This window comes from Astatotilapia calliptera, chromosome 6 (genome assembly GCF_964374335.1).
Source record: "Astatotilapia calliptera chromosome 6, fAstCal68.1, whole genome shotgun sequence".
Classification (NCBI taxonomy): Eukaryota; Metazoa; Chordata; class Actinopteri; order Cichliformes; family Cichlidae; genus Astatotilapia; species Astatotilapia calliptera.
The window spans coordinates 1559017-1570000 of NC_137427.1; the positions used below are offsets into that span (position 1 = coordinate 1559017).

The window sequence follows — 10984 nt, forward strand, 5'->3', positions numbered from 1 at the left end:
ACAATGAAAGGTGGTGGATTGGCCAGATGCTGGCAGATGTGTAAAAATAACTCAATTGTTTGGTGGTGGCTGTTGCGGAGCTTCCACAGATTCAGTAACATTAGCAAGTGGTGGAGGCCAGCAGGTGGATGAGGGAAATGGGAGGCAGGAGGAGCAGAGACCCGAGGCGGCCGCCGGTCCGAGTGTCAGGTGAACTGAACTTCAGGTAAGAAGTTATGACCTGCAGTCTCTCTGGGTCAGATATGAACCAAGTTTAGGTTTAGTTTATTTTCGCTGTGCTGACTTTTTACCGTCAGTTACAATAACTCGTACTGTGTGCTAGCTAGCATGATGGAGTTTCTATACAGCTGGGTGGGTGCTATGATGTTGCTGATAGTGAACTTTATTTTATTCATAAGGTTAGTTCGTAGAGTTGCCAACCGTCCCGTAAAAATTCGGAATCGTCAAATTCCGAGAAAATATTACGCGTTTCGTATTGAGCTGAAAAGAACAGTTTGTCGCGAACTTCAGCTACAATGAAAAAGACACAAAGCTGGATTTATTCTGCATCTTTACGCTGCACAGCTGCCTCTTCTTCTCTCATACTCCCCCCTCCGTCTCCTGTTGCTACTTCAATCATGAAACTGATCAATGATCAGCTGATCGGCTTTTCTCTCTTGTTTGTTTATCGCTCACTTTGCGCCGAAAGAGGAAACCAGCAGATGTTGCGCTAAACAACAGCAGCACGTTTAAGCTTGATCAGCTGTTGTTAGAATTTATTTAATATTAATTTCTAGTATCAGCTGATGTTGGCTGGAGCCACAGCTGTAAACCTGCTGGTCATGATGTCGGTTTGGATATGTGGTGAGAGGGAAACATGAAGATGAAACCAGGAGATGTCCTTACTGAATCATCAGATCTGTGATGGAGAAACAGGTTTACCTTTTAGTTAACATGAATGAGTTGAAGGGAAGTTATGAACTGTTTCTGAGAGACAAATAACCCCAGGATCCTTTTCTAAGTAGCTGACAGCTGGTAACTGTGCAGGGGCGGGTCTAGCAAAGTTTTGTCGGGGGGCAGGTAGGGCATTAACAGGGAGAGGGGGGCACAAGGAAATACTTTTCTTTCTTATTCTCATTTAAAATGTCTCACTTTTAATAAATAATTATCTGAAGCTTACAACATATGATTGATAGATTGATACATATATACCAACAGAACTGTGTACATCACTGCCACAACAGCGTTTGTTTTCATTCAAAGGCTTTATGATTTTTCCTATAATGGCGGCCAGCCTCTAGTCAAAATGCCCGGGCCGATTTTTTTTGTTTTTGGAAGTAGTTTTTAGTTTGTTTTTAGTTTTAGCTATTTTAGGGGGATATCTGTGTGTGCAGGTGACTATTACTGTGCATAATTATTAGGCAACTTAACAAAAAACAAATATATACCCATTTCAATTGTTTATTTTTACCAGTGAAACCAATATAACATCTCCACATTCACAAATATACATTTCTGACATTCAAAAACAAAACAAAAACAAATCAGCGACCAATATAGCCACCTTTCTTTGCAAGGACACTCAAAAGCCTGCCATCCATGGATTCTGTCAGTGTTTTGATCTGTTCACCATCAACATTGCGTGCAGCAGCAACCACAGCCTCCCAGACACTGTTCAGAGAGGTGTACTGTTTTCCCTCCTTGTAAATCTCACATTTGATGATGGACCACAGGTTCTCAATGGGGTTCAGATCAGGTGAACAAGGAGGCCATGTCATTAGTTTTTCTTCTTTTATACCCTTTCTTGCAGCCACGCTGTGGAGTACTTGGACGCGTGTGATGGAGCATTGTCCTGCATGAAAATCATGTTTTTCTTGAAGGATGCAGACTTCTTCCTGTACCACTGCTTGAAGGTGTCTTCCAGAAACTGGCAGTAGGACTGGGAGTTGAGCTTGACTCCATCCTCAACCCGAAAAGGCCCCACAAGCTCATCTTTGATGATACCAGCCCAAACCAGTACTCCACCTCCACCTTGCTGGCGTCTGAGTGGGACTGGAGCTCTCTGCCCTTTACCAATCCAGCCACGGGCCCATCCATCTGGCCCATCAAGACTCACTCTCATTTCATCAGTCCATAAAACCTTAGAAAAACCAGTCTTGAGATATTTCTTGGCCCAGTCTTGACGTTTCAGCTTGTGTGTCTTGTTCAGTGGTGGTCGTCTTTCAGCCTTTCTTACCTTGGCCATGTCTCTGAGTATTGCACACCTTGTGCTTTTGGGCACTCCAGTGATGTTGCAGCTCTGAAATATGGCCAAACTGGTGGCAAGTGGCATCTTGGCAGCTGCACGCTTGACTTTTCTCAGTTCATGGGCAGTTATTTTGCGCCTTGGTTTTTCCACACGCTTCTTGCGACCCTGTTGACTATTTTGAATGAAACGCTTGATTGTTCGATGATCACGCTTCAGAAGCTTTGCAATTTTGAGACTGCTGCATCCCTCTGCAAGATATCTCACTATTTTTGACTTTTCTGAGCCTGTCAAGTCCTTCTTTTGACCCATTTTGCCAAAGGGAAGGAAGTTGCCTAATAATTATGCACACCTGATATAGGGTGTTGATGTCATTAGACCACACCTCTTCTCATTACAGAGATGCACATCACCTAATATGCTTAATTGGTAGTAGGCTCTCGAGCCTATACAGCTTGGAGTAAGACAACATGCATGAAGAGGATGAAGTGGACAAAATACTCATTTGCCTAATAATTCTGCACTCCCTGTAGTTACTTTGAAAGTAACGGGTAACTTGAAGTAACTGAGTTACTTTTGATAGAAATAACTAGTAATGTGACTAAGTTATTAATTTAAAGTAACTTACCCAACACTGATGATGATGTTGGAATCAGGACTGGTTGTAAGAGCATCTGTGTTAAATGTAGAAGTTCACTCTGACGCCTCTGCCTTTCTAAATGGAGGGACAGTAACTGTGTGTGTATATGTAAAAATGTAAAATCTGCAGATAGTCAGAATAACAGCAACAGCATTTTGTCTCTATCAGCCATTGTAGAAATTCATCTCATGTAAACAATAATGTGGCGATGTAAGGAAGAGGACTCCCTTACTATATTTATTTATATTATCTGTATAGCACTTTAGAGCACACCTTTCACTTTATTAAAAGCACCTTATCAAGCACTTTATTTAGCATTGCACTTTAAGCATGGATTTGCACACAAGAAGGTTAAATATTTATTGACTATTTATTGGGAATTTTAAAATCACTTGGTAGCCTTATTTCAGATCCTGCACAGCTGCTCCTCATCAAGGAATGTGGTGGTTGTCTGTCAGGAGAGAAGAATGGTGATTGAGATAGTTATTAAGGTTTACCAGTAAGGAAAACTAATGCAAGTGTGTGTGGAAAAAAAAAAGAAAAAAAAGAAAAAAAAAGAAATCTAGGGATAAAAGTGGTGCAAATGAGTGTAAGATAATGATTACTCACCTTTCTTGCCTGTGTCCTCTTCAAGGTGTTTGGGCAAATGTTTCCCTGGGGGTCCAGACACCATTTAAAGGTTCCGGGAGAGGCCATTGGTAAAGAGAGTGTGGTGAATCTTTTTGTGTTTGGGTTTCTAGGTTTTTATAATATTGGGTTTGGTGTAACATTAAAGTGTGAAATATTTATTAATATGTAAATGTGAAAATGTATTTATTTATTCTTATTGGTATATTGGATACTGTGGTGGAAGGTTGGGATTTAAGAATTTACCTGAGAGTGGAATAATGGTTAAGTCTGTGACAGCTGAACATATTTAAGGCTGCCAGTTGTCATTAGAGGATGGATTTTTTGTGCTGTGAAGAAGCTCGACAAATTAATTGTTGTAAGGAGAGCTGTATAGCAAATAAATACTTTGTTCCACTACACTTGCCTCGGTCCATCTCACTGTGTTTCCAGCCGCTAAGGGCCGCCCTGTTACAGGCGAACAGCGTGACGTCAAAAAAGGCACACACCTTTGATGTTGTGTGGCGAACTCCATATTCCTTTTCCACACAAAAACACAAAAAACGGGTTTTCAAAAATCTCCACCCTGGCAGGAGTTTTTAACAATCTCAATTTTCGGTGATTATGTGTGGACAAAAGGCCTAAATGCATAGAAAAACTGCGTTTTCAAAAATACCTGTGTAGTTGTGGATGTGCCAGGGGGGATTTTCTTGTAAAACAAAGGGGGGTCTAGCAAAAAAAATTTGGGAACCACTGGATTAACTTACTTAGACTTAGATCCTCTCGCGCCGATCGGCGCATTGGGCGACAAGTGGACGCCATCAAACCCGGTCCATCGCAGCAGTTGTTGCTTCATCACATGACAGTTCGACCGAGCGTAAATCTTCAAGGAAAGTGACTGTGAAGGTTCTCAGTCATCCAGGTCATCGTAGTCTAAGGAGCTTGGAAAGAAAAACGTTTGGACTTCTTTAAGTTGCTTGAAGACGTTTCACCTCTCATCCGAGAAGCTTCTTCAATTCTAAGGTCAAATGGTGGAGAGTCCCAGATATAAACCTAGTGGGAGTGACCCCCCACAGAGGGACAAAGAACCCCCTGATGATCCTCTAATCACCTGAGCCAAGGTGTGAAACTGGGTGTGGGTCCCAATCAGCCAGAGTTTTGGGTGAGTTCATTGTGAAACCTGGCCCCACCTTATCATGCGAATTCCTGAGGTCAGATGGCCCAGGATGTGAGTGGGTGTTAAGGCGTCTGGGAAGGGATCTCAAAACTGGATTATAGATGGCAGAGAGTTGGTGTCGTAAACCACCGCCTCTGTTCAAAGATGGTCGCTCACAGTGGACATAGATGCTTCTTTCACTCCTCTTTCAAACCATCTGTCCTCTCTGTCCAAAATGTGAACATTGGCATCCTCGAAAGAGTGACCTTTGACCTTTAGATGCAGATGGACAGCTGAGTCTTGTCCTGTGGAGGTGGCTCTTCTGTGTTGTGCCATGCGCTTGTGAAGTGGCTGTTTGGTCTCTCCGATGTAGAGGTCTGGGCATTCCTCGCTGCACTGTACAGCATACACCACATTGTTAAGACTGTGTTTTGGAGTTTTGTCTTTGTGATGAACCAGTTTGTGTCTGAGCGTGTTGCTGGGTCTCCCTCGCTGGTGTCAGACACCAGCGAGGGAGGATAAGGACTTCAAGGAAAGTCCTCCTCCATGTAGAGCAGGGCGATATGGCCAAAAATATTTATCACGATATATATTTGAAAATTTGCGATAACGATATAACTGACGATATAATTGATGCGAGACAAAATACAACTCCACAACATTACTAGCGCAAAAAGACAACCTTCCATTTATTTTCACTTAAACAAGAAGCTGGTTTTTATGTACATTAAAGCTTTATAAAAATGTAACAGTGCAAATGCAAATTCCTTGCTGAAAGTTTAACCAAAAGGCATTTCCAGTAGAAATGGGCTGACATATCCTGAGCATAACCATGTATAATATCCACTGAAGTTAAAAAGAGGTGCTTTGCAACATTAAACTGCAGTGTGCAGTACGTATTTTTCGGACCATAAGGTGCACGGGATTATACGGCACATTAAGCAAAACAAAGCAGTCAGATAAATCAAACTTTATTAAACTCATTCTTCTTGCTTCCTCCACTTCTGTACCATTGATTCATTAATGTTGAATTCTCAGGCAGCTGCTCTATTCCCATGTTGTTGCAGTATATTAATGACTAACCTCGTATTGTGGATGGATTATCTCAGTTGTTCTCCTGACTGAAGTTTGGTCCGTTTACAGCATCCTGCCATGCGATTGCATTTGTCTTTAACTATCAGGAACCTTAACGTTAACTTTTATAAGTGGAAAAGTGTTAGTGTTCGTCCTCCAGCTTCACTGTTTATGTTATGCTAACATAGCTGTGTTGCTAGCGATCACGTAGCACATCAATATATACCAGCTAGCCCAACTTCAGTAACCCTGCAAACGTCACTGCTGTTTAGTTTCCTGTCTTCATTTATGTTGGAAGTGATAGCAGAGCTGTACGTTTGATTTTTTTCAGAAATCTCTCAGTCAGAACATGCTATATCATGCTTAGGTAACTAGCGAAACTAGCGAGCTAACTTCCGCTAGCTTCCTGCTAACTTCTAACTCCGTTAAATGTAATACATTTTGTTTTCATGGATGCCTGGAAGTTAAACTTCATAGTTACACCTGGTAAAGCAGCAATGCTGATCGTTTTATTAAAGATGAAAGAATTTAGACAGTTTTTAACTCTCAGTGATGCTGCAGTGTTCGTTTGACCTGAAGTATACGGAGTTTAGGACCCAGATTACTTCCAGATTTAAGAGCATCTTAATCCGACAAATATGACAATAACGACGGCCGCTTGTATGTTCTGCAAAAAAATGTGCTTTGTCGTGTATCTGACGGACAAACACCAAACCAGTTCCACATCACTGAAGTTGCACCATTTTTACAAACCAATTCTGGTTCATCTGTTTCACTCAACAATCGGCCATGTGCGTATGAAAACAAAGGCACTGCGCATGCGTGTTTTACTCATATTCTATCGCGATATTTCATTTTCCTATCGTTGCCTAACATTATACCGGTATTACCGTGAACGGTATAATATGGCCCAGCCCTACCTCCATGTTATTTTGGGTCTTCCTCGTCGTCTCTTTCCATTCTTCCGGTTGAGAGAGAAATGAACCCTGGATTAATGCAATTGCAAATTGTGCCTTGTTCTCAGTTGAACAGCAAGGGGAGGGTGATAGCTCAGATGAAGAGATGAACAACAGAGCTTCAGAGAAACACAACATACTGATATTCACTGTGAAGCTTTTAGTGGAAAAAGACAGAAAAACAACATGTGGATCCTGGAATAATGGGAGCTTCCATCTTTAAAGGACTGAAGAGCAAGAAGTTTACAATCATTTAGAAGAGTTTAAAACATCAACTGATTGAATCCATGAATCTGAAAACGTGTTTCTGCGTGAAAGAGACAGACATGTACAGACTGAACTATCTATCCAACAGTCAGAGTGTTTCTCTAACAGGACGACACTCTTTACACTCCACTCAGCACAGGGACACTGAGGAACCAGGATAGAACCAAAACCCAGGATAAAGAGTTTGAGTGAATGTGGTGTTGAAGGTGTGGAGGTGGATCAGAGTGTCAGAGGAGACTCTGTAGAAGGACAGAGTTCCAGCAGGACAGTCCACATACACTGCTGCTCTGTTAGAGACAGAGGAGGAGGAGGAGATAAATGTTGTTCTGTTATTGTGCCTGAGAGACTGAGGACCATCATCAGAGCAGCTCAGAGTCCAGGACTGAGGATTCCATCCGAACACGCAGTCTTTAGTGTTTCCTTTCCTTCTGATTCTTCTGTAACTCACTGATATATGAACACATCCTCTCCACTCGACCTCCCAGTAACAGCGACCAGTCAGACCATTTGTGCACAGCAGCTGATGATAAACATCAAATCTGTCTGGATGATCAGGATACGACTGAACCTCCTCCACATGTGTCACCTTCCTGTTGTTGTCAGACAGTTGGAGCTTTGTGTTCACTGTGTTTGTGTCGATTGTGAGTTGACAGGAATCTGATGGAGAGAACAAACACAATCCAGCTGCAGTTATTGATCCATCATCTGTTCATTGATTGACACTTTGATGACTCCTGACATCAGAGATGTGAATGTGTGCTGCTTTGTTTTCATGAATCCCATTAAAAACACACTTACACTTCCTCAGACCTGGTGTCAACCATTGTTCTCCAGCAGGCTCCACCCTGAAAGGAGGAGGGGGGTCAGAGCAGCACAGTCAGCATGCACACATGGACATTACATGGCTCTCATACACAGACTGATAGACACTGATAAAGGAACAGTCCAACATTTTCACAAATACACTGCTGATGATTTGGACTGATCCTGGATCTGTCAGTGCACCACTGTATTGACTGAAATGTGACTGATTCAAACTGTGACCTTCATTATCTTTATATTCCTCTTCTGCTTAGCTGGAAAAGACACCTCTCTGCCTTTGCTGCCAGCTGTTTTCCATCTCTTTGTGTCAGTGTGGTTACTGTTCAGTGGTGTACAAAAGTTTTGAGAGTGAGAAAGAGTGATCAGATGAATTTCAAAGTCCCTCTTCGCCATGTAAACTAACCCCCCCCTAGAAAAAAAACCACAATTCCACTGCTTTCCATCACTGCCATAATAGGACCTGCTGAGATCCTCTTATTAACACAGGTGAGAATGTTGACGAGCACAAGGCTGGAGATCATTATGTTATGCTGATCAAGTTAGAATAGCGCAATGGAATTGTTAAAATGTGGGTGAGGTCAGTGGCGGTCCTAGCCTGTTTGGTGCCCTGGGCGAACACTCCCTTTGGCGCACCCCCCAACAACACACACACACACACACACACACACACACGCACACACACACACACACACACACACACACACACACACACACACACACACACACACACACACACACACACACACACACCATATTAAGGATTGTACATTAACATAAAACTGTTGTCGGAACCATACTGAATTTCACCAGAGAAAAACACACACACATATGAAGAGAGAGAGACTATGCATAGTATGCAAACGGCTACCAAACAGCCATCATAATTCGTCATACAACGAGAACAGGACAAATCAACAATTGACAATGACTAATTAATATTAAAATCTGTAACATAATGTTTGGAGTTTAGTCTGTTACTGTTGCTATTTTTTTACCATTTCTTCTTGGAGCAACTGTAACCCACATTATTTCCTTAGGGATTAATAAAGTATTCTGATTCTGATTGTTTCAGGATGACCTGCCATTATCCAGTGACACATCTGCTTACCTGCATCTTTTGCTCATTTCTCCTCCTCTTTTCTCTTTTTTCTAAACTGAGGACCTGATGGCTTTGAACTTTTCTTGTCCATCTTCCATTGGTTTTAATTTTGCACTCCAGTATGAACACCCATCCCCCAACCCGAGGATCACCACAACATAACCTAATAAACCTACACCTTAGTTCACAGATTCACTTTGTCTAAGGTGTATTTCTGAGATTTAAGACAACCCAGGATTCAAATCATGAATACACAATGGGCTTGGATTTAAAACATTATGAATGAAATGTGCTCTATTTGGAAGCAGCAGGCCCCGCCCCTTTCAACGGGTTGTGTGAGACTTTAAATCATCAAACTGTAAATTTTAAATTGTTATTGATCCTTTACCCCCGAGTCCTAAAGTGTAGATTTATTTTCTTACTCTTCTTATATTTATTGTTTGTTTACTTGCACTGCTGTAACTGGAGCCTCATCGTCTCGTCTCTCTATATGCTGGACTGTCTGTAGCAGAGATGACAAAGTTTACTTTGACTTCAGCAGTGCGCAGGCGCACCGAGGGCTCTCGCGCTCACTTTTCGCATGTAGAATTTCGAAAAAAACATCGGTGCAAAATACAAGTCTGTATCATGATGTCTGGTGTTTTCGTGTTTGTTGGTTTGTTTTTATTTTTTTTTATTTTGTTAGTTGGTTATTAGATGCTGCTCCAGCTGGTCAGAGAATCCCCCACCGCCCCGCCCTCTCCTCCCTGTGCCGCAAGCAGCAGGCGCAGCTCGAAAACGGAGGGCGCCCTTACTCCCAGCAAATGGGCGATAGAAAACCAATCGCTGCCTATGCCATTCCCGATGTGCGCTGGCATGACGTCAGGGCAGCATGAGTATGAGCATTTTTTTTTTTTGCCGATGCCCGTGATGCCGCCCCCCACCACGATGCCGCCCCGGGCAACCGCCCGTGTCGCCCGTATCTAAAACCGCTACTGGGTGAGGTTTGAAATCATTGTGGTTAATCATGGTTAACACTGCATCCACAGTGAGGTGAAGACTTTTGGAGGATGGCCTGGTATCAGGAACAGCAGCAAAGAAACCACTTCTCCCCTCGCCCCCAAAAGTATGAGGGACAGACTGATGTTCTGCAAAAAAGTACAGCGAGTGGACTGCTGAGGGGTAAAGTCATTTTCTCTGATGGTTTGGGGCATCTGGGAAAAAGGATTGTCCAGAGAAGAAAAGGTGAGCACTACCATCAGTCCTGTCTCACGTGAACAGCAAAGCATCCTGAGAACGTTCATGGGTGGAGCTGCTTTTCAGTGAGTGGGCTCACTTACAATTTTGCTGAAAAACACAGCCATGAATAAAGAATAGTACCAAAACATCCACCGACACAAATTCTTCTAACCATACACGAACAGTTTGGTGACAAACAATGCCTTGTCCAGCATGATGGGGCACCATGCTATAAGGCCAAAGTCATAACTAAGTGGCTTCAGGAACAAAACATTGACATTTGGATCCATGGCCAGGAAACTCACCAGAGCTTAATCCAATTGAAAACTTGTAGTCAGTCCTCAAGAAGCAGGTGGACAAACAAAACCCAACTAATTCTGACAAACTCCAAACATTTATTATGAAAGAATGGGGAGCCATCAGTCAGGACTTGGGCCAGAAGCTGATTGACAGAGGTCTTGAAATAGAATCACCGGCACTGCAAATACACACTCTTTGTATAAACTTTATGTAATTGTCAATAAAAGCCTATGTACTTTGATACATCACAGAAACAACTGTCACAAAGATCTAAAAACACTGAAGCAGCAAACTTTGTGAAAACTAATATTTATGTCATTTTCAAAACTTTTGGCCACGACTGTACATGACTTCTGAAATTTGAGTCAGTGCAGCATCCACACACAGAACAAACACAGCAGCAGAGAGTGTATACAATGAACAGCAAACAGACACTCAAGCTGTGTGACATGCTTTTTAGTTTGATAGTCAATTCGATTTACATTGTGAATTCATTGTGAAAAGTAACTGTAAGTTAAAAGACAAAATAAAGAATTCAAAAGTGGTTAAAAACTGAACATAAATACACATAAACCATCTTATGATAACAAGTTTGTTACATCGTCTCTAAATGTATTTCTTC

At 42.1% G+C, this 10984-nt stretch overlaps 1 protein-coding gene across 4 annotated transcripts in view; it reads right to left on the reverse strand.

The window, feature by feature from the left end:
• Positions 1-5291: 5291 nt before the first annotated feature.
• Positions 5292-10984, reverse strand: part of LOC113023543 (protein NLRC3-like) — a 27964-nt gene continuing 22271 nt past the window's right edge. For 3 of the 4 annotated variants that reach the window (XM_080302269.1, XM_080302268.1, XM_026169625.2), the window contains 2 exons: positions 7722-7768; positions 5292-7580 (listed from right to left, as the gene is read on the reverse strand). In XM_080302269.1, the coding sequence (XP_080158395.1) occupies positions 7054-7580; positions 7722-7768 (574 nt within the window). In that variant the 3' untranslated portion in view covers positions 5292-7053. Of the gene's footprint in view, positions 7581-7721; positions 7769-10549 lie in introns of those variants that run through there. The other variant, XM_080302270.1, reaches the window with a different exon arrangement.